Raw genomic sequence first — 23,162 nt, 5'->3', positions numbered from 1 at the left:
TGGGAATATGAGTTCTAAGGTTTCTAAGAGGCACTATCAATTAAAAAAATATTAAGCACTCTTACAAAATTAACAAACAATATAAAACTGAAACAGAATGTGTGAAAGAGTACACATACCCCCTGATTTTTTTTCAGGTAAAGCAATCTTTCCATCTGATATAGAATCAACAAGATCCTGAAATTCTGCAGGAACATCAGCTTGCTTCCAGCGTTCATTGTCTAAGAGAAGGCTATTCAAAAGTAAAAAGAAAGATAAACTTTAATGATATTTCAACCCTATCTCTTAGGGTGAAAAGAAAAAGAAAAGCCAAGTGAGTACTTAAGACTTATATATTTAAGACTACACGTATCTTAGTTAAATTCAAGTAGAGCCCATGCAATACAAGGCATTTGACTTTCTAAACAGTAACGGTCATAGGCTGTTGCTAGTACATGAGACTTTTAAAAAGTGCTGAACAGCTTAATAAACTGAGGTCATTCATAAATAGTACAAATAGTTTCAGAAAATATTTTCCTTTTTATATCTCTTAGCCTAGTCAAGAAGAATGGTAAAACATAATTAACTTCACTTTGAGTGGGAAAGCAAAAGTCAGTCTATCAGGATAAGTACTTTCATGGAAATAAACATTCTAACTCCACTTTCAAAAGCCAAGAAATGGTGATTTTAATTATACAATGTCTATAATTAAAAAGAAAAATAACTGTCACGGGTTTTAATTGGCCAATCAATGAAGTTTCCTCTTTTAAATATAACTGTGTTTTATAAAGAAAAAGGAGAAAAAATGAACAGAATGGACATGGTAATAATACCTGAGTTTGGTTTTTCTCTCTTCATGAAACCTATTTACAAATTTATTTGCTTGGCTCTGAAGTGCTCCAAGTAATGACATGCTTTTTCTTCCACATATCTGTTCAGTTTCTAAAATGAATGCTTCTATTAATCTGGAAAGTGATATGAATTCCGTGGAATTTAGCTTATCAAGAAAACCATCCTAAATTTTAAAGATAATATAATATTCATGAGTTAGTATAATACAAAATATGGAATAGTTATAAAACCAACTTAATATTAATTTATAATACTTATACTAACTCCTAAAAATTATTTGAAGATAATTTTTAATGAAATTTCCCAATACTTTAGTCCCAGAGATCAACCATTAAAAGTTTAAGATGTCTAAATTTTATTCATCATACTGGAGAATGACTAATTTTCTTAATAAATTATTTGGTTAGTAATACATATATATGTATAAAAATAGCATATTAATTTCAAATATTTATTGTCTTTTAATCATTTATTTGAAATTCAAGCTTAAGTTTTACTATTTCTTTTATTTGGATTATTTTGCATTTTAGCACCTCCCTAATAGACCACTCCCTAACAGACCACACCAGTGGTCTATTAGATGTTAAAATAGTGGTCTATTAACTGTTAAAAATATAATATACATTATGCAGAATATAGGGATACAAGCAAGGATATATTCTATATTTTCAAAGTAATTTTACTATGTAAAAAATATCTAAACTTTATCAAAACAAATAACCTTTGCTCTTGACATGAGAAATTTGACGGCTCGATCATGGCATATATCTGAGGCACTATACAATAACTCCTGGGTATTGTTTGCCAGCTTTCCTAGCTCTAAGTCAGTTAATTTCACATCTTCATTGACCCTGAAAATGACAAAAAGAGATTAAGTCAAGAAAAGCTGTGAACACACTGATCTCCACAGATGACATACCAATAAAAAACAAAAAGCTGTAAAATTTACATTTAAGGGAAAAATCTGTTTTGATGTGTCACACAGTTTTAATTTTGTGGCAGGGCATCATATAAGCAAGTTCAGATAGTACAAATAAACTTCTCCCTAATCTTTAAGAATAATCTTCTCTCTCTGCTGTAGTATTATTAATACTTAATTCAGACTCTGACTAGAAATTCTGCAAAAACTATAGCCAAAAACAAACAAACAAAACAAAACAAAACATTAGGTACAAGGTCATAGCTACGGCAGGTTGTACATAGGTTGCCCAGGATGACATAGTGGAAGGAAGAGGAAAGAAATGGAAGGAAGGAACAAACAGGCCCGCTTTTTGCTTATAATTATGAATGACTAATAACAGTTAGATCAACTGAACTAATATTTCTTGAGCATTTATTGTATTTAAGTACTAGACACTGGAGGGAATATGTTTTCTTAAGGAACTTACAATTAAATAGGAGTATTAATAATTGTAATGCATTTATTCCAATTTTGAGGAAGAAATGTAAAGACTTTTTGTCTTTTTATGCATTCCCCACCCCACCCCCTCAGAGCATGTATAAAGACCACTGATTTTGTGCCAAAAATTCAGCTTAGTGTTAAAGTGCAGTGCCTTAGCATAATTTTTCTACGTGGTGGCTCAGCAGTAAAGATTCTGTCTGTCAATGCAAGAGACATGGGTTTGTTTCCTGGATTGGGAAGATCCCATGGAGAAGGGAATGTCAACCCACTCCAGTATTCTCGCCTGGGAAATACCATGGACAGAGAAGCCTGACAGGCTACTGTCCATGGGGTTGTAAAAGAGTCAGACACAACTTAGTGACCAAAGAACGACAACCTTCAAAGACATTTCAAAGAGGATGTGATGTCTATTAATTTGAGGTAAACCACTGGGTTAAGGTATTGAAGAAAGTTATTACCTGCTATCCTTTAAAGTTATGTCATTAAGTTTATTTACTAGTACTTAAAGTAATATAAGGATTAATATTTTCAAAACACTTTCAGATACAGTATCTTAACTTGGTTCTCACGCTCTGAGGCAGATAAACTCCTACTTAACAGAGGAGGATACTGAATCTTGAAAGTTTAAGTGATCTACCCAAGGTCACAAGGTTAAAAGCATGAGACTAGAACCCAGAATTAGTCTAATTATATTTCTAACCTGCTAAGCTTCCTCTATTCCAATATTTACTTCTATAAACAGCCCAAGTGCTATTTCAGTACCACTTCCCATAAAGCTGGGAGGTTTGAGCTTCATAAATTATTTAATTATTTGTAATTTTGCTTTTAAAAAAGATTTTTAAAATTTTGAGTCTAATTGGATCTCTTTACTGTTGACAGGAAAAACAAAAAACTGCTCACAAACATGAACCAGGTTACATATACAAAAGAGTTGAAAGCAGGATCTCAAAGAGGTATTTGCACACTCATGTGCACAGTGGCACTATTTAGAACAGCCAAGGGATGGAAGCAATCCAAGAGTCCACTGACAGATCAATGGGTAAAATGTGGTATATACCTATAATACCGAATATCATTTGGCCTCAAAAAAAGAAGGAAATTCTGACACACTACAATACAGATGAAACTTAAAGACATCTCTGTGCTTAGTCGCTCAGTCCTGTCCGACTCTTTGGGAACCAATGGACTATAGCCCACCAGGCTCCTCTGTCCCTGAATTCTCCAGGCAAGAATACTAGAGTGGATTGCCACTTCCTCCTCCAGGGGATAGTCCCTACCCAGGGATCAAACCCAAGCCTCCTACATTATCAGGCGGGATCTTTACCACTAGTGCCACCTAGGACACCCCTAAAGACATAAATGCTAAACAAAATAAGACAGTCTCAAAAGGACAAACAGTGTATGATTCCACTTATATGAAGTACTTAGAGTCACTGAACTCATAGAGATACAAAGTAAAAGGGTAGTTGCCAGGGGATTGGTAGGGGAGGATATGGAGAGTTACTGTTTAATGTGCACAGGGTTTCAGATTTGCAAGAAGAAAAAAATCTCGAGATTGGTTGTACAACTATGTGAATATATTTACCACTACTGAACTGTGCACTTAGAAATGGCTAGGATGATAAACTGCATGTGTTTTTTTAACCATAATTTAAAATAAAAAATTTTAAAAATCTATAATACTTTCTAATCCCATCCATTATTTTTTCTTTCCCATTTCCTGCCTGGGAAATTAGTTACTCTTTTGTGTCCATATTTACATTGCAAAAACTTACAAAGTCGTAGATTATTTTGATAATGTAAGAAAACAAGGAAAATCTAATACTAACAAAGATACAAAAATCAGACATCATTTCTATATGTACTGTATCTGTGACACTATTACATACTGAAAAAACACTTGACACAGGGAAGAACTAGTTAGGTTTAAATGTATAAATACATTCAATAAATCCATTGCCCCTTTGGCAATGGAAAGTGGGTAGTTTCCAGACATTTATGTACCTATGAAACATGCTGCTGCTGCTAAGTCACTTCAGTCGTGTCCAGCTCTGTGTGACCCCACAGACAGCAGTCTACCAGGCTCCCCTGTCCCTGGGATTCTCCAGGCAAGAACACTGGAGTGGGTTGCCATTTCCTTCTCCAATGCGTGAAAGTGAAAAGTGAAAGTGAATTCGCGCAGTCGTGTCCAACTCTCAGCGACCCCATGGACTGCAGCCTTCCAGGCTCCTCCATCCATGCAACTTTCCAGGCAAGAGTACTGGAGTGGGGTGCCATTGCCTTCTCCACTATGAAACATAGAAGGAACAATTTATAGATGCTCTGTAATCATGCTATGGGAGCACGTCATTGTGGAAAGCCAGAGAAGCCCTAAAGTGCATAGTGAGCCACAATGGAGGTGAGAGGGGTGGGTTAAAATCTGAGACTGCATTTGATTTAAAGGAATCCCAAACAGTACGGGCACATTTTCCAGCTATCTTTTAATATCTCTTCTCTCTTCTGCCACAGTAACAGTTTTAGCTATCAAATAGCCAACAAGCTATACACTATTTCTCAAGCCTCTCTTATAGCTATATATAGACATGTGAAAATATTCTAGCCACTAGAACGTGGGATTGCAAATTCTGAATTGTGCTCTTAAATAGAGAGGAAAAATATGAACAAGTTTATGTGACAGTAACAAGAGAGCTAACAAAGCTAAAATATATACAGATTTGTAACATCTAAGGCATCTTAGGAGAACAACAAAAAGTAGGAGAAATTATCAGATATTAAGGCTAATTAAAAAGATATCATAACTAATATAATCTTCCTTAATGGTACTGGTGCAAAGAAAGACAACTGAACAAAACAGAGTCTAGAAACAGACTCATTTATATATGAATATTTAATTTAAGGCAAGAGTGGTACTATATAGCAATGGGTAAGACAGTCTTTTCAATAAATGGTGTGAGGTCAAAAAGATAACTACATGGGAAGAAAGAAAATAACCGTTGTACACAAAAATCAATTTCAGATATGTTGTAGATCTAAATGTGCAAGGGACATCAACAAATCTTCCAGAAAAAAGCAAGAGAATATCATCAAAGTCTGAGGGTAGTGAAAGATTTTCTTCAATAGGACACACACAAAAACATAAACCATTAAAGGAAAGAATGAATCATAAGATTATATTAAAGTTAAGAACTCTTGTTAACAAAAGACCCCAATAAAAAGTGAAAAGCCAGCCCACAGAGTGGGAGAAGGAATTTGCATCATGGACCAACTGACAAAGGATTGTGTTGAGGCTACATAAAGAATTCCCATAATCAGTAAGAAATAAAAGGCAAACCAAGAAAGAAGTGGGTAAAGGATTTATAGGCACTTCACAAGAGGATATTCAAACAGCCAGTAAATATATGAAAAGGGTCCTCTTACCAATCATCAGGGAAATAGAAATTTACACTATTACACGTGTGACATGCAAAAATGTTTTACTAACATGTGAAAGACTAACAACACCAAGATGAATGAAGATGTGGAGAGACAGGAATGCTTCCACACAGCTGATAGGATTGTAAAGGCATATAATCACTTTGGGAAATTATTTGGCTTTAGTTAAATTGACTATTCACATACTTATTCATTTTTAGATATATATTCAACAGAAATACTTATGACATGTACACCAAAGACATCTACAAGAACAGTCACAACAAAATGAAAATAATCCAAACCATTAACAGCAGAATGATACACACATTGTTGTGCAGTCAGAAAGTGGAACATCTATATACAAATAGACTACTGTTATATGCAACAACTTAGAAAAATATCACAAATATAATGGGAAATGAAATTAGAGACTAAAGACCATAATTTAATGGTTACATTTACATAAAAGTCTAAAACCTGGAAAAAATCAATAGTTTTAATGGTTTTCTTTGGGAAAAAGTGAAAGCACAGTGGCAACAGGGTGCTTCAAAAGAGCTGGTAATGTTCTGTCTCTTAACTTGAGTGGTGATTACACCAGCATGTTCATTTTGTTATAATAAATTGAGCTGAATGTTATAACTGGTGCATTCCCCTATATATGCATTACATTCCAACTAAAAAAATCAAAACAAAAAAGTAAGAAGAGTATCAGCCTTTTTCCTCTCCTTCCTGCTACTACAGATGGAAATGAGATGATAAAACTGGAGCAGCCTCCTAAGACACAGGTTGAAGCCACAAAACGAGATGGTAGATTTACATTCTCAGCTCCAGAAAAAACTTCCTACCTCTTTACTCTTTCAGGAGAGAAAAAAATTCTATTAATATATTGCTTAAACTATAAACATTTTAACTTCTGTTTTAACAGCAATATATTTAATCAATATATGTGAAAATATAAGCCTAAACAGAGAAAGAAAAATTTTTATTTATAGGTAGTTCAGGGTTTGCTTGACTGATAGTGGGGAGAGGAGGTGTTATAGTTGACTCTACACTATAACTTCAACCTTTATAAGCTCCTAGGCCATAATCTGACTTATACCAAAATGAACAAAAACCTGAGTTGCTATTACTCTTAATAATTACAAAATATAAACGATGTTCTCAGACCAGAAAGATTTTATTGGCTTTATTTTGCTTTTGTTCTTTCTATTCAAAACACTTAATGAAGTGTATGGATTAGATGGTAATAATCGATCAGTGTTCTCTTGATTTTCACTAGTATACTGCAGTTATTAGAAAGTGCTATTGTATTTAGGAAATATATGCTGAAGTATTTGGGACATCAAGTCTGAAATCTACTGTCAAATGACTGCGTAAAAATTTTAACATGAGAGACAAAGAAAGGAGAGATGAAAAGAGAGCGAGAAAGGGAGAAAGAGGGCAATGTGATATAGACAACTGGGGAAGCAAGGTGAAGGGTATACTAGAGGTTTTTTTTTTTTTAATAATTCTGGCAACTTTTCTGTAAATCTGAAATTATTTCAAAATAAGTTTTAAAAAGTAATATTTAAAAAGACAGTGTGACCCACTTGGAAACTCATGCCTTTGAACAACTGAAAATTGTAAACCAAATACATCTTTACTATATACAAAATACAAAGGTGATACAGTAAAAGAAAGAAATATAACCAAGGAAATATTGACCTGAGTTCCAGGACAGGTTCTGCCACTAATGACTTTAAATAAGCCATCTAAACTCTCCAAATTGAGGGCATTTAATTGAATGGTTTCTTCCCAGACTTACAATTCTCAATTATTTCCAAAACTCACCTCCTTACCATCCATAAATTTTCAAAAATATGTATGTTTCATAAAATTTATTTATTTTTGTTAAATTCCAAAAGACCGAACTATACACGGTTTTTCAATAAACTGAATAATCAGTCTTATTTAAACCATTAATAAGATGACTCAAAGTTCTGTTAATCTGGCAACAGTCACCATACTCACATAATATCCACAGCTCCTGGAGTAACAGATGATGATATCTGCTCTTTGCTGGATGAAGAATCAGTAGTACATTCTGGTTCGGATACAGAATCACTGCTGCAGGGCTCACTATTTGGAGATGCATTTCTTTGAGAGGTAGTATCTATGGCTATAGGTGTTAATTCACTCTCACTGAATGCATCACTTATAAACATGCCTTCATGGATTAAATAAGCCACTTCTGTGTCTAGTGAATTATCTTTCGCAGCATTTTTCTGTTGTGAAATCTCTTCCAATTCTCTAGTCCTTTGGTTTTTGTCAAGAACTGAGAGAACAACACTATGAATGATATTTAAGGTTGCCTAGAAGAAAACAGGATACATTTTAAATTGGTATAAAATATTTTGTACCCAAGGTTTCAAAAGTGAACTGTATGTGTATGTTTGAGCATTTTACAAATGAGTCAAGGTCATGCATATCAGAATTTCTATCTTCAATTACACAATAAAGTTTATTGGTGAAAAACAAACTGCTAAAGAGATGGGTTCCCTTTAAAGTTTAGGCATAGGGCTACACTTACAAATTAATTTTTTAAATGGTGATCTCCCTACAATACAGTGCATATTTCTCTCACTTCTTAAATAGGTTACATTGAACATAACTTGCCTATAAGAGGATCATATTCATTGATGTGCTTACTTAAAAAGAAAACACAATCCCTATTCCTTACCATATCTACTTTTATATCCATTTCTCCCCATCTCACATCTATTCTCACTCATTCAGTGTTGTTGAGACATTCTGGTTCTCTTCCTATTCTTTTAAACTTCACTGTTTCCATCTCAGTACCTTTGCTGTTTCCCCTGCCGGGAATGCTCTTCACCTTGATGTTTACATACATCTTTCCTTTTCATCACTAAGGTTCTTGCACAAATGTCACTTCCTCAAAGAAGCCTCCTGTAACCCCTACCAGTTAATCCTATCCCATTAATCGTTTTTTTTTAAAGTATCAGTTATCGCTATCTTTTAATTTTTTAGTTCTAGGTCTCTTTCCACTACAGTGTTAGCTCCATGAGATACTGTATCCTACTGCCTAGAACAGTAAGTACTGTGCATGGAGGAGGTACTTAATAAATACTGAAAGGTAGATGAATCAAGAGCAAATTTATGTAAATCAATGTCTTCATGGACTATTAAGAAATAAGGAGCTATATTCCTACTTTAACATTCAAGGTTGAACTCTCATAACTTGCTGTCCCTTTCTCAAAATTCTTGATTTCTTTTTCAGGATCTACATGGTTCTAGGCAAGTAGACTCCAAATGTAAGTCTCCAAAGATAGGATAAGGGTCCAAGGTGGGTCAATCAGCCAACAAACCACCTGAGCTTAAAGCTAAAGATACATAGAACACAACTGAGAAAAACACGGGAACAAAACTAAGGCTTGATAATATCATCAACTTCTCTATTAAACACCTAAAGGTTGACCTACCTACAGATTTTTTTTAGTTATATGAACTAATAAATCCCCTTCTTTAAAACACTCTGTTTCCTGTTTTCAGTTCAGTTCAGTTCAGTCGCTCAGTCATGTCCAACTCTTTGCGACCCCATGAAACACAGCACGCCAGGCCTCCCTGTCCATCACCAACTCCCAGAGTTCACTCAGACCCACGTCCATCGAGTCGGTGATACCATCAAGCCATTTTATCCTCTGTCGTCCCCTTCTCCTCCTGCCCTCAATCTTTCCCAGCATCAGGGTCTTTTCCAATGAATCAGCTCTTTGCATCATGTGGCCAAAGTACTGGAGTTTCAGCTTCAACATCAGTCCTTCCAATAAACATCCAGGACTGATCTCCTTCAGAATGGACTGGTTGGATCTCCCTGCAGTCCAAGGGACTCTCAAGAGTCTTCTCCAATACCACAGTTCAAAAGCACCAATTCTTCAGCACTCAGCTTTCTTTATAGTCCAACTCTCAAATCCACACATGACCACTGGAAAAACCATAGCTTTGACTGCTGCTGCTGCTAAGGTGCTTCAGTTGTGTCCATCTCTATGCGACCCCATAGACGGCAGCCCACCAGGCTCCACCATCCCTGGGATTCTCCAGGCAAGAACACTGGAGTAGGTTGCCATTTCCTTCAACAGACCTTTGTTGGGAAAGCGATGTCTCTGCTTTTTAATATGCTATCTAGGTTGCTCATAACTTTTCTTCCAAGGAGTAAGTGTCTTTTAATTTCATGGCTGCAATCACCGTCTGCAGTGATTTTGGAACCCGGAAAAATAAAGTCAGCCATTGTTTCCACTGTTTCCCCATCTATCTGCCATGGAGTGATGGGACCAGATGCCATGATCTTCGTTTTCTGAATGTTGAGCTTTAAGCCAACTTTTTCACTATCCTCTTTCATTTTCATCAAGAGGCTCTTTAGTTCCTCTTCACTTTCTGCCATAAGGGTGGTGTCATCTGCATATCTGAGGTGATTGATATTTCTCCCGGCAGTCTTGATTCCAGCTTGTGCTTCTCCCAGCCCAGACTTTCTCATGATGTACTTTGCATAGAAGTTAAATAAGCAGGGTGACAATATACAGCCTTAACGTACTCCTTTTCCTATTTGGAACCAGTCTGTTGTTTCATGTCCAGTTCTAACTGTTGCTTCCTGACCTGCATACAAGCTTCTCAAGAGGCAAGTCAGGTGGTCTGGTATTCCCATCTCTTTCAGAATTTTCCACAGTTTATTGTGATCCACACAATCAAAGGCTTTGGCATAGTCAATAAAGCAGAAATAGATGTTTTTCTGGAACTCTCTTGCTTTTTCGATGATCCAGCAGATGTTGGCAATTTGATCTCTGGTTCCTCTGCCTTTTCTAAAACCAGCTTGAATATCAGGAAGTTCACAGTTCACATATTGCTGAAGCCTGGCTTGGAGTATTTTAAGCGTTAACTTTACTAGCATGTGAGATGAGTGCAATTGTGCGGTAGTTTGAGCACTGCCTTTCTTTGGGATTGGAATGAAAACAGCTTTTCCAGTCCTGTGGCCACTGCTGAGAGATCATTCTGTTGTTTTTGAGACTGCATCCAAGTACTGCATTTTGGACTCTTGCTGACTACGATGGCTACTCCATTTCTTCTAAGGGATTCCTGCCCACATTAGTAGATATAATGGTCATCTGAGTTAAATTCACCCATTCCAGTCCATCTTAGTTCACTGATTCCTAGAATGTCGATGTTCACTCTTTATTATCTCCTGTTTGACCACTTCCAATTTGCCTTGATTCATGGACCTAACATTTCAGGTTCCTATGCAATACTGGTCTTTACAGCATCCAACCCTGCTTCCATCACCAGTCCCATTCACAACTGGGTGTTGTTTTTGCTTTGACCCCATCCCTTCATTCTTTCTGGAGTTATTTCTCCACTGATCTCCATTAGCATATTGGGCACCTACCGACCTGGGGAGTTCATCTTTCAATGTCCTATCTTTTTGCCTTTTCATACTGTTCCTGTTTATTTGGGACTAAATGTAATCTAAGTGAATATTCCATATAGTATTAGACAGAGATACTGAGCCTTCAAGTCTGTGGAGACTGTACATCTTCTCTGCTCATCAGTAACTTCTCTATTGTCACAAACCTGCTCCCTGCTAAACGATTCCACTGCTGCTTTTAATCTTTACTGCTGTCTTAATCTTTAATATGCTACCTCTCCCATCTTCATTTCTGCCTTTCTTCTCCCTTATCTCTTCTCTCTTAGTGATTTTCTTTCTCAAAAAATTTTCTCATTAAAAAATAATTAAACATAGTCTTTCTCTCCTCCAGCAACTAATCTGCACTTCACTCATAGGCTAGCTATGCAAAACTGAGTCCACCTTCCAATTTCAGGTTCAGTCCTGCATAGCCACCCAATATGCTCCCAAACCTCCTTGCCACAGGATTAGAAATAAGAAGAAAATCCAGACCCAAACCAATCAGTGCATAGCATTTTTTTTACCACAGTGATTGGGTATGTGACCCAAATTAGCCCAATGGTTTAAAATGAGGGACTTTCATTTGATGACTGAAGAAGAAAAAAATCTTGTTCTAGGAGGTATAGTATACAAATGTGGAAGACTTGAAACTGTTATATTTAGATATTTTGCTGTAATTACATTAGTTACTTTAAAAGTGAAGTCAAAAAAGAGGAGGTAGAAATAAAATAAAACAGTAAAACTAATCAAGAAAACAATGACCACACCAAAACTGAAGTCTATCGTTTTTGGACTATTTTAAGTTCCTCAAGACAATACATTTCTTTTATTGTTTAAATTAGTCTGATTTGGACATTTTGCCACTTTTAACTGACAACATCTTAGCTAATACAATAAACTTTCTCTATACAGTGTATTGGCTGTATCTCTTAGGGGTTCTTCTTCACTGTTTTCACGATATCTACAAGTTTTAAAGGTTTGTGATTTTTTTTTTTAAGTCCAGAATCATTCTTGTTTAAGAATGCCAGAAGATTTCACAATACATAATAGATTCAACAGTAGGGTAAAGCAGCTATACCCCAATAAAAAATTTCAAAATAATAATAATAAAAAATAATGTGCTCAGAACAGTGCCTGGCACAAAGTAACTAGCTAATAAATGCATTAAAAAAAATGTAGGCAGATGATTTACTTTCTGAACTTTCCTATTGCAGCAATTTTAGTTAAGTTCATGTTTAAATAACAGAACAACTAAAATAAATTTTTCCAGTCTTGAGAATAGTGAATGAAATAATCTGGTAACCATATTGATTAAGCCTCTAAAATGACAGTCCAGATCTGTCTATGTAACAAATTGAAAATCAGAGTTAAAAATTTCTTGAAAAGACTGTCAAGCTGCATTTAAGGATTATTTTCTTTTTCAGCTATACAAATCATACTAAACTATGGGGTATAAACAATAAACAAAAATTCAAAATACAATTAATGCCCCCAAATAAACATACACACTTGTGGTCAATTAATCTAAAAGAAAGAATACAAGAATATACAATGGAGAAAAGACAGTCTCTTCAACAAGTGGTACTGGGAAAAGAAGCTACATGTGAAAGAATGAAATCAGAACACTCTCTAACACCATCTACAAAAATAAACTCAAAATTGATTAAAGAAGTAAATGTAAGACTGGATACTATAAAACTCCTAGGGGAAAACACAGGCAGAATGCTCTTGGAAACAAATTACAGCAGTATTTTTATGGAGCTGAATCCTAGAGTTATGGAAATAAAAACAATAATAAACAAATGGGACCTAATTAAACTTAAAAGCTTTTGCACAGCAAAGGAAACCACAAACAAAATGAAAGGACTGGGAGAAAATATTTGAAAATTATGTGACCTACAAGGAATTAATTTCCAAAATACACAAACAGCTTATATAGGTCAATTAAAAAAAAACAACACCAAATCAAAAAATGGGCAGATCTAGACAATTCTCCAAAGAAGACACACAGACAGCCAAAAGGCATATGAAATGATGTTTGATACTGCTAATTATTAGAGAAATACCATCCATAACCACAATGAGGTATCACCTCACACTGATCAGAATGGCCATCTTCAAAACGTATACAAATAATAAATGCTGGAGATGATGTGGAGAAAAAGGTTCCTTCTGACACCACTGGTGGGAATGTAAATTGGTGCAGCCACTATGGAAAACAGTATGGAAGTTCCTTAAAAAACTAAAAATAGAGTTATCATATGATCCAGTGATGCCACTCCTGGGCATATATCTGGAGAAAACTCTAATTAGAAGAGATACATGCAACCCAATATTCATAGCAGTACTATTTATAATAGCCAAGACATGGAAATGTCCACTGACAGATAAATGGGTAAAAATATGTGGTAAATATACACAATGGAATATTATTCAGCCATAAAAAGAATGAAAAATGCCATCAGTCCATGCAGCAACATGGATAGATCTAGAAATTGTCATACTAATTGAAGTAAGTTAGATACAGAAAGACAATACCACATACCACATGATGTCACTTATCATGAGATACTATCATGAAAAAAGAGATACTAATGAACTCATTAACAAAAAAGAAACAGACTCACAGACATAGAAAACAAACTTACGGTTACCAAAGGGGAAAGGGCAGGGCAGGGGATGGATAAATTAGGAGTTTGAGATTAGCAGACACAAACTATATGAAACAGATAAACAGTGGTCCTACTGTATATATAGCACAGGGAACTATATTCAACATCCTGTAATAAGCTATAATGGAAAAGACTATAAAATGAATACATGTAACTGAATAACTGAATCACTTTTCTGTATACCAGAAACTAATACAACACTGTAAGTCAACTATACTTCAATTACAAAAATGTAATGTCTCTTTCTGTAGAAAACTTAGGGAAAAGAGAAAAGAATGAATAACAAGTTTAAATTACACATAATTCTACCATCTAAAGGCAACCACAAAAAGACAGGCTGTCTCTGGTCTATGCAGATTAAGAGGTAAAAAAATAAAAAAAAAAAACATTTTTAACACAGCTAAGAGCATGCTACATAAACAGATCTCTGTCTTGTTTCTTCACTTAATGTTATAATGTATGCATTTTCTTCAATCATTAAAAATCCTTGCCTGCATGACATTCTGTCCTAGCGAGTATACTAGGCATAACCAATTTTACCATTTCTATGTTAGACATCAGAGTTCTTTCTGATTTGTAGTTATTTAAAAATCTTCATTAAAAATGAGGTTTCTAATGTTATGTTTCAGTGAAATCATGCCCTAGAATGAATCATAAACTTGTCCAAAGAAAAATTACTGTATTTAGAAATCAAACATCATCTTCAAAGATGTTTTACAACAATATTAGTTTAAGTGGTCTAAATGTGAAAATGAGAAGCTACAATTAGGACAAATCACTGTTTTCATATAGCACATACATCAAATAGTAATTTGGCTTAGTTTAACTGATATAGAATCTAAAAGTAAGATGGCTATTTAAACAATTACTGGCAAAAAGTTGGCCAACTCCAACTATGCAATGTAGGAGTTCTAGATATCCAGAAGTGTGTGATGAAGTCATGGTGGGAATATAAGAAAAAGTAAAAACATGCCCTTATACTGTACAATTCACAGATACAGGTTTGATATCTATCACTATCAATAGATAAGATCAACATCTGGGTAGGAGTCTAAATTAAATGCAATGAATCACATTTTATAAAAACTTTTCCCATTTCAACCAGAAAGCTTATAGATGTGATGTAGAGCATCATCCCAATTTTATTAAGAAAGTCATATTATAGATAAATACCTAAGTCCCCCAGATCATTTTTAATATGAAACTCAGGAGATGCCAGGGATCTTGACTAGAACATAAATGAAATATTGACACTTGATAATTCAAAGAATATCACATTTCACTAACAGCCTCTTATACTCAGTAATTCCTAAGGACTGTCTTATTAAAACAGTTATGACACGTTGGTAATCCCAACACCACATACTAGAGTCTATAACATCTTTTCTTCTGAAGAATGCTGTGTGACATGTGTTCTTTTCCTTATACTGACCAGATGAAAATTAACTGGCTTGACCACAAAGTAATTAAATATGATGCCTGATACATGACTGGACCCCAGGCTTAAAAATGAAATAAAAACCTGCAATAAAGAACATTAGAGTAATATAAATATGAACTGTATGTTAAAAATACTATGGTATCAGCATAATATTAATATTAAATTCCTAGAAAAATTAAGTGTTATGGGATAGATTTTTGAGTATTTCACAATATTTTAACTATAGATAATCAAGATAGATTCAAGCATCACAAAATCACAAAAGGAAATATTACTTATAATATTTAATGCCTGGTCCCATCACTTCATGGGAAACAGTGGAAACAGTGTGAGACTTCAGTTTTTTGGGCTCCAAAATCATTGCAGATGGTGACTGCACCCATGAAATTAAAAGATGCTTACTCCTTGTAAGGAAAGTTGTAACCAACCTAGATAGCATATTCAAAAGCAGAGACATTACTTTGCCAACAAAGGTCCATCTAGTCAAGGCTATGGTTTTCCAGTAGTCATGTATGGATGTGAGAGTTGGACTGTGAAGAAAGCTGAGTGCCAAAGAATTGATGCTTTTGAACTGTGGTGTTGGAGAAGACTCTTGAGAGTCCCATGGATTGCAAGGAGATTCAACCAGTCCATTCTAAAGGAGATCAGCCCTAGGTGTTCTTTGGAAGGAATGATGCTGAAGCTGAAACTCCAGTACTTTGGCCACCTCATGCGAAGAGTTGACTCATTGGAAAAGACTTTGATGCTGGGAGGGATTGGGGGAAGGAGAAAGGGATGACAGAGGATGAGATGGCTGGATGGCATCACCGACTCGATGGACGAGAGTTTGAGTGAACTCCAGGAGTTGGTGATGGACAGGGAGGCCTGGCGTGCTGGGATTCATGGGGTTGCAAAGAGTCGGACACGACTGGACGACTGAACTGAACTGAAGCATATTTCTTTTTAAAATGAAATAAATCGTTCAGAATCATTAAAAAAAAAAAAGTTACCAAAATACTCTGAAGCACTTCAAATCTTATTTAAAACAAAGCTCCTTTAGAAAAATTGCAAAAATTAAAAATTTTGTTTTATTCAAATTTTTGTGTCTAGAAAGAGGACAATTTTAGGGATATCCTGGACAAACTGATAAATCACGTAAGCTTACCTTAACTCTCTGTAGGAAAATTGTAAACTTGGAGAAAATATCCGTTAGTAAATCAAACCACTGAGGAAAATTCAACATTCTCATCTGATCTGCAAGCCTAGAGAAAAAATTCAAACAAAAATAATGACTGTCTTGGGGCCAGTATGATATCATCTACAAGCTGGAAGAAACTACACTGAATACTATCTAGTAACAAAAGAATAAAATGCAATTTAATCTACAATTATACAACAGAGATGAAGAAGTCAATTAGTAAACAACTCCTTGTTTAAACATCTCTAAGACATCTTTGCTAAGTCGCTTCAGTTGTGTCCGACTCTGTGCGACCCCAGAGACAGAGGCCACCAGGCTCCCCCCATCCCTGGGATTCTCCAGGCAAGAACACTGGAGTGGGTTGCCATTTCCTTCTCCAATTCATGAAAGTGAAAAGTGAAAGTGAAGTCGCTCAGTTGTGTCCGACTCTTAGTGACCCCATGGACTGCAGCCCACCAGGCTCCTCCATCCATGAGATTTTCCAGGCAAGAGTACTGGAGTGGGTTGCTATCGCCTTCTCCCTAAGACATCTTTATCATGTATTAATTCCATGTGAACATGCTTTGTGGTCATTTGATTAAAGGGATAGAGAAATAAACTAATTTAGGTTAAATGTAGAAAAGATATATGCTGGAATAAAAATGAGAAACATAACAGCTCCCCTAAAAAACTTAATAACCTATTTTTCTAACTATAAACTAAAAGTACTTTTCTATATATGAAGGGTAACATGGCATAGTGGCTAAGAGTATGGGCTCTTGAGCCACAGTGTCTTGGTTCAAGATCCAGCCCTGCCACTTAACTAATTGTATGACTCTGGCCAAGTGACTTAGTGAGTGAAAGTCTCTCAGTCGTGTCCAACTCTTTTCCAACCCCATGGAAGATAGGCTGCCAGGCTCCTCTGTCCTTGGGGATTCTCCAGGCAAGAACATTGGAGTGGGTTGCCATTTCCTTCTCCAGGGGATCTTCCCAACCCAGGGACTGAACTCATGTCTCCTGCATTACAGGCAGATTCTCTACCACTGAGCCACCAGGGAAATTCATATGGAAAAAGTGATAGAAGCTACCACATATGGTAGATGTTAGTATTAACCGAGTCAATAAGTACTCAGGACATTGCACAATTAATTTTAAAAATGCTATGTATTAGCCAATATTTATATCTAGAATGTTTTATATATATATATATACACACACACTAAATATTATATTAGTATAATATATAAAAGTATAGCCAATATTTTTATAGCTGACATCAATTTTTAAAATAAAAAACAGAATTCCATAAAGGTATTTCAGAACAATATAATGACTTATTACTCTAAATTTTTAATTAATGATGCTACACTTAGGAATTTATTCTCAAAAGGTACTCCTATATATTTGAGGTATAGGATGTGCTCTAAGTTAAGAAAATTTCATACAGAAGAAAAAACTAAAAACTGACTCTCCATGTGTGTAGGACCTTTAGCAATAGTCCAGTAACTTAATTTTTCTAACTACTAGTGATCCCTGCCTTATTAGGACTGCTTCAACTAATTCTGAACCTGAGCTTTCACTAGGTAAGTGTGCAAATTAAAACTCCACAATTCTCATTCTATGAACTTGGCCCAGAGAAGTTTTACAGTTGTCCATAGTACTATTCATATCTTAGACCAGTTAATAAAACTTATATATGTATATGAACAAGAAATTCATAGTCATAAAATATTTATCACTATTTTTCTCAAAGTAGAAGAACAGAAATTTCAAGGGAAAACAAAAAATTACAGACACGGGCAATTCTAAGTCATGCATTCAAACTTCTCAAAGTTAACTGCATTTTAATTATATGGCTAAACAAATTTAGCACTGCTATTCTTCTTCAATTTCCACCCTCCGTATCTATGTACATCTCCACCCTCTCTCAGCCCTGGGAGGCTGACTTGTGGACTTGGCCAGTGAGGAGCCCTTGCAAAAGACTGAAAGGAGCAAAGGTGCTGATAGTTTCATCTCTGCCCCGGAGTGGTTACCACAGAAAGACTGGCCCCCTCCACTGAACATCAATTCAATTACTACAAGATTATTCTAACTACTTACATTGTTTTCTCCTTCTGAATTCTATTAATGGCTCTCTTTGCCCCTTAAGGCTTCCCTGGTGGCTCAGACGGTAAAGCGTCTGCCTGCAATGCGGGAGACCCGGGTTCGATTCCTGGGTCGGGAAGATCCCCTGGAGAAGGAAATGGCAATCCACTCTAGCACTCTTGCCTGGAAAATCCCATGGATGGAGGAGCCTGATAGGCTACAGTCCATGGGGTCACTTTCACTTTGCCCCTTTAAGGTACTGCACTATCACTTGTATTTTCCCATACTCTGCCCATACTTTAGTAAATATTTCCTTAACTAAATCCTCTTTATTCTATCCTTAATCTAATGTGTTATCTTTTCCCTGACTGGTAACCCCAACTTAATATTTATACTTACTTCAAAACAACATCTGTGTCTATATCTTCTATTTGTGAAACTTTATTAATCACACACTGCAAAATTTAAGGAAAAAAAATTGATTAACATCTTTAGAATTGTAAGTACTACATGTTCATTATTTATTAATAAGGGCCTCAATGACTATGATAATCATTCTACCAAACCTCTCTTTTGACTCTTACAAATTGCAGCAGTACCCTATTAAATAATTACTCCAGAGAATGCTTAAACTGTACTAATTAAAATTTCCTACTTTTTAAAACTGTTCAAAACTGTTCAAAGGTACACACATAAACAAACACACAACACATGCACACAAAAAGTCCCCACAGAACTATAATTCTTAGGAACATAGTTTAAGCTTCATACTAAAATTCCAAAAGAAATTCACTTTGGAGGTCACACTTCCTCATAATACATGCGAAAGTTTAAAGTTTTAAAAAAATAAATGCTCAGACTTAGAAGTCTAGCAATTAAAGCACAGCAGTTTTTAAAAACTGTTTAAAATATACATACAGAAAACTGAACAAATTATACTTATAGCTCAATATTTATTTCACAAGTAGAGTACACCTATTTAAACAGAACTCAGATTATGAAATTGAACATTACCAGTCATCCCCTCTCTTATTCCCCTCCTGGTCACTACTTCCTCCCCAAAGCCATCACTATCCTAATTTCTAACATCATAGACTAATTTTGCTCATGGTTGAATTTTTAGGTCAGTGGAATCATACAGTGTGTACTCCTCTGTGTCTGGCTTCCTTCGCTCCACAGTATGTATGTGAATATCCATGTTATTTGTTTCATGTAATTATTCATTCTCATTGCTGTTATAGAATTCAGTGATGTAAATATGCTACAATTTTATTTACCTTTCCTACTGATGAAAAAATTTGGGTTTTTCCACTTTTTTTTTTTTTTTAAATTACAAATATACTGCCATGAAATGCTTGTGCTGTTTTGGTGGTCTATGTACAAATTTCTGATGGGTAAATTACTAGAAATAGAATTGCTAAGTCATAAGATACGTGTATATTTAGTTCTTGCTTGTTTTATTTAAACATTAAAAACTAAAAAATGTACATTTAACCTAACGATGATGATCAGTTAAGCCTAACAAATACATTCAAAATTGTTATTTTTCAAATACAGAAAAACTAAAGTTCAGTGAATGAGATTTATTTGAAAAGTCAAAACAAAAATCTAAGATACTAAAAAAAAAAAACAATAGATTTTAGTTTACAATGATAATTTCTTAGAGCTCAGGATAAGAAGAAATACTGATGTAAGTATATACTATTGGTAAAATCTTTTTTTGGTTAAAAAAAAAAAGGCAATTCAACTCCATGCATCAAACAATTTAAGAATACTTTTCACTCTCTGACCAACAATTCTACTTCAGGAATCAGTTATTAAGAAAACAGTCTTAAATATGAAAAAACTAAACAAACAAAACTTTATACCAAAGTTGTCACAGTGATCCTTATACTACCAAATAGAAAATGACCTAAATATTTAACACAGAGGAAAGGTTAAACAGGCTTAAGTAACAGGATGTTGATGGAATTTTATATAACCTTTAAAAGTGATCTTTATGAAGGCTTATGAGGAAATGTTTATGTTATGATTCAAAGTGAAATATATGTACAATTAATGAAAAACACCAGTAACTACTTACACTTTTAAATAGTCAAATGATAATCTTTTTGACTAGGTGGGCTATATTTTTTTTTGTTCTAGTTTTCTATATTTAAAATTTTTAAATAAATGAGAAAATATTATGATACTGAATATATTACAAGATAATATAAAAATAAACTTCACAAAAGATTCTAGACCAAAATTTATAAAATAAAAAAGTACAATTACCTGTTTAATGATATTCTTTGCTGTAATAATCATTTCTTCACTATATATTTCTAAAAAATTAAGTTTTCTTTGTTTTAAAAGTCCAAATACAAGAGAGATTAGTCTTTCCTATTAAAAAAAAAGGGTAACAATGTCACAATTTAAGTACAAAATAATCTCACTTAGAAGTAGAAATAATCAATTGTTTAACCCTGAAATCTCTATATTGCATATGGTATTTTCTAGAAGCCTTAACAACCCCTTTCCAAAGCGATCTTGTCATCAGATTTTTGCAGTCATTATTCTAAAACAGGCAAATCCCATCCTACTACAGTGGATCAAATGAAGCTGGTTTGGGGGCAGAACAATTTATTTTAGTCTAGTTTCAATAAGAAGCTAGAAAGTATTCTTCTCAAACCCTGATGACTAATAAATATTCTATAAGCCCTGTGCTTTTAAATTAGTGGTCTACAACACTGGAATGATGACCTGGATTATTTGTGGAAAGACTCTTGAGAGTCCCTTGGACTGCAAGGTGATCCAACCAGTCCATTCTCAAGGAGATCAGCTCTGGGATTTCTTTGGAAGGAATGATGCTAAAGCTGAAACTCCAGTACTATGGCCACCTCATGCAAAGAGTTGACTCATTGGAAAAGACTCTGATGCTGGGAGGGATTGGGGGCAGGAGGAGAAGGGGATGACAGAGGATGAGATGGCTGGATGGCATCACTGATTCAATGGACGTGAGTCTGAGTGAACTCCAGGAGTTGGTGATGGACAGGGAGGCCTGGCGTGCTGGGATTCATGGGGTTGCAAAGAGTTGGACACGACTGAGCAACTGAACTGAACTGAACTGACTGAACTGCTAACACAAAAATCTCTTTAACTGATTAGGCTGCTATCAGGACTTTTTGGATTCTTTACTATTAATAGTTCTTGGCAGTAATCAGCATTAAGAAGTTACCAAATAAATTAACAAATATGATACATTTGTGCATGCACATGCATAAAACATGTTCATAACAGGTGCTCAGTGAATGTGAATGACAGGTAAAATACCATACAATAACGATCACTTTTTCTATAAGACACACTCCATTATATGCATACACAAGGATATAAGTTAATCATCCTATATCTACATTTGGAACTTGGGTTATAAGCTATATAAAGACTTTAATTTCCATTTTTAATTAAGCTATAAAATTATTTATTCTCTAATTTCAAAGGTTAATAAACAAGTATAGTGCTTACTAAAGTCACATAGTGAAAGATTTCATAGGTCTCACACAGACTGATACTGAAGATAATTTTGCCCACTATAACCTAAGAAGAATGTTCTATACAATGCGTTAGCAAATAACACTAAGCAATGAGATCAATTTCATTCTAGAGTTCAAAGGACATACCTCTTCTAAAATTTGACAGTCATCTTCCAATGGTCTATTTAAGTCACTGTGAGAATAAGTAGAAAATTCTGCAATCATCATTTTATCTATCAGTTTTTCTAATTCACAAAGCTGTGATCCCAAATGCCTACAAAGGAAGAGGGAAATGTTACCTACATTTACTAAAAACCCAAATTTACTCCACAATCAAGGGATCAACTAGGCAGCAAAACTTTTCTAGTCGATAGTACTTGTGCAACAAGGTGACATTTTAATAAAATGAAGTCTTTTAACAAAAATAACTGTGACAGTTTCACGTTGTCGCCCAAATTCTATTTTTCCCTTTCTATCTTTAACCTCCAAACAGTTAAATATGCTATAGGAAACCTGGTTCTACAAAACTTCATGACTGTTTTTTTTAGTCCTTTTTGCACAGATGAAATAATCAGATATTCTAAAATCCTTTCCTCATTAACCACTTACTGAATATAAATGTCAGTAGCTCCTCAGTCATTTATTTATGGAATAAATTTAAGCGCATACTGTGTACCAGGCCCTGTTCTGGGTATACATAAATATCTGAAGAACTATAGGGATAGTCTGATGCAATTAATCTCCGTCACAATCAGTGTGAGTTACTGTGCAACATCCCTCAGGCCGTTAAACTGAAAGTCATCAGAACTTAAGAATGAAAAAATAAAAATACTGAGCTACAATCTATCCCTGGAACTTTTTCTCATAAAATATAATGTTCCTTTTTAACTTACCTCTTTAATATTTGCAGATCCTAGTTAGGATTAAAGTGAGAGGGACTCTAACTTGAGCAAAGTTGTGGGGGTAATAAGGGGAAGTATTACTAAAAAAATGTGGAACCTTTTCCCTGGAAAAAACATGTATGGTCCAAATGACAAGAAGGGTTCCATGTAGTTAATCCCTGCTCTTAAGGGAACTAAGGATGAATAGCTTCATATCCAAAGGGGGTTTTGCCATATAATCGAATAGTTTCATGAAAACAATGGGTTGAAGAAAACCAGGTAATCTAATTGGTACAAAGCATTTCAAAACTTAAGT

At 34.9% G+C, this 23,162-nt stretch overlaps 1 protein-coding gene across 5 annotated transcripts in view; it reads right to left on the bottom strand.

Moving 5' to 3' along the window:
* Positions 1-23,162, bottom strand: part of VPS54 (VPS54 subunit of GARP complex) — a 99,338-nt gene that overhangs the window by 26,606 nt on the left and 49,570 nt on the right. For all 5 annotated transcript variants that reach the window (XR_003588692.3, XM_027966698.3, XM_027966699.3 and 2 more), the window contains 8 exons: positions 22,113-22,239; positions 20,725-20,832; positions 18,850-18,905; positions 16,354-16,450; positions 7,658-7,998; positions 1,553-1,682; positions 813-994; positions 120-232 (listed from right to left, as the gene is read on the bottom strand). Coding sequence is in view for 4 of the 5 variants with exons in the window: in XM_027966698.3 (XP_027822499.1) it covers positions 120-232; positions 813-994; positions 1,553-1,682; positions 7,658-7,998; positions 16,354-16,450; positions 18,850-18,905; positions 20,725-20,832; positions 22,113-22,239 (1,154 nt within the window). In the remaining variant the exon portion in view is untranslated. The remainder of the gene's footprint in view (positions 1-119; positions 233-812; positions 995-1,552; positions 1,683-7,657; positions 7,999-16,353; positions 16,451-18,849; positions 18,906-20,724; positions 20,833-22,112; positions 22,240-23,162) is intronic.

Source organism: Ovis aries, chromosome 3 (genome assembly GCF_016772045.2).
Source record: "Ovis aries strain OAR_USU_Benz2616 breed Rambouillet chromosome 3, ARS-UI_Ramb_v3.0, whole genome shotgun sequence".
Taxonomy (NCBI): domain Eukaryota; kingdom Metazoa; phylum Chordata; class Mammalia; order Artiodactyla; family Bovidae; genus Ovis; species Ovis aries.
The sequence above is the reverse complement of the archived record's forward strand: the minus strand, read 5'-3'. Positions and strand labels throughout refer to the sequence as shown.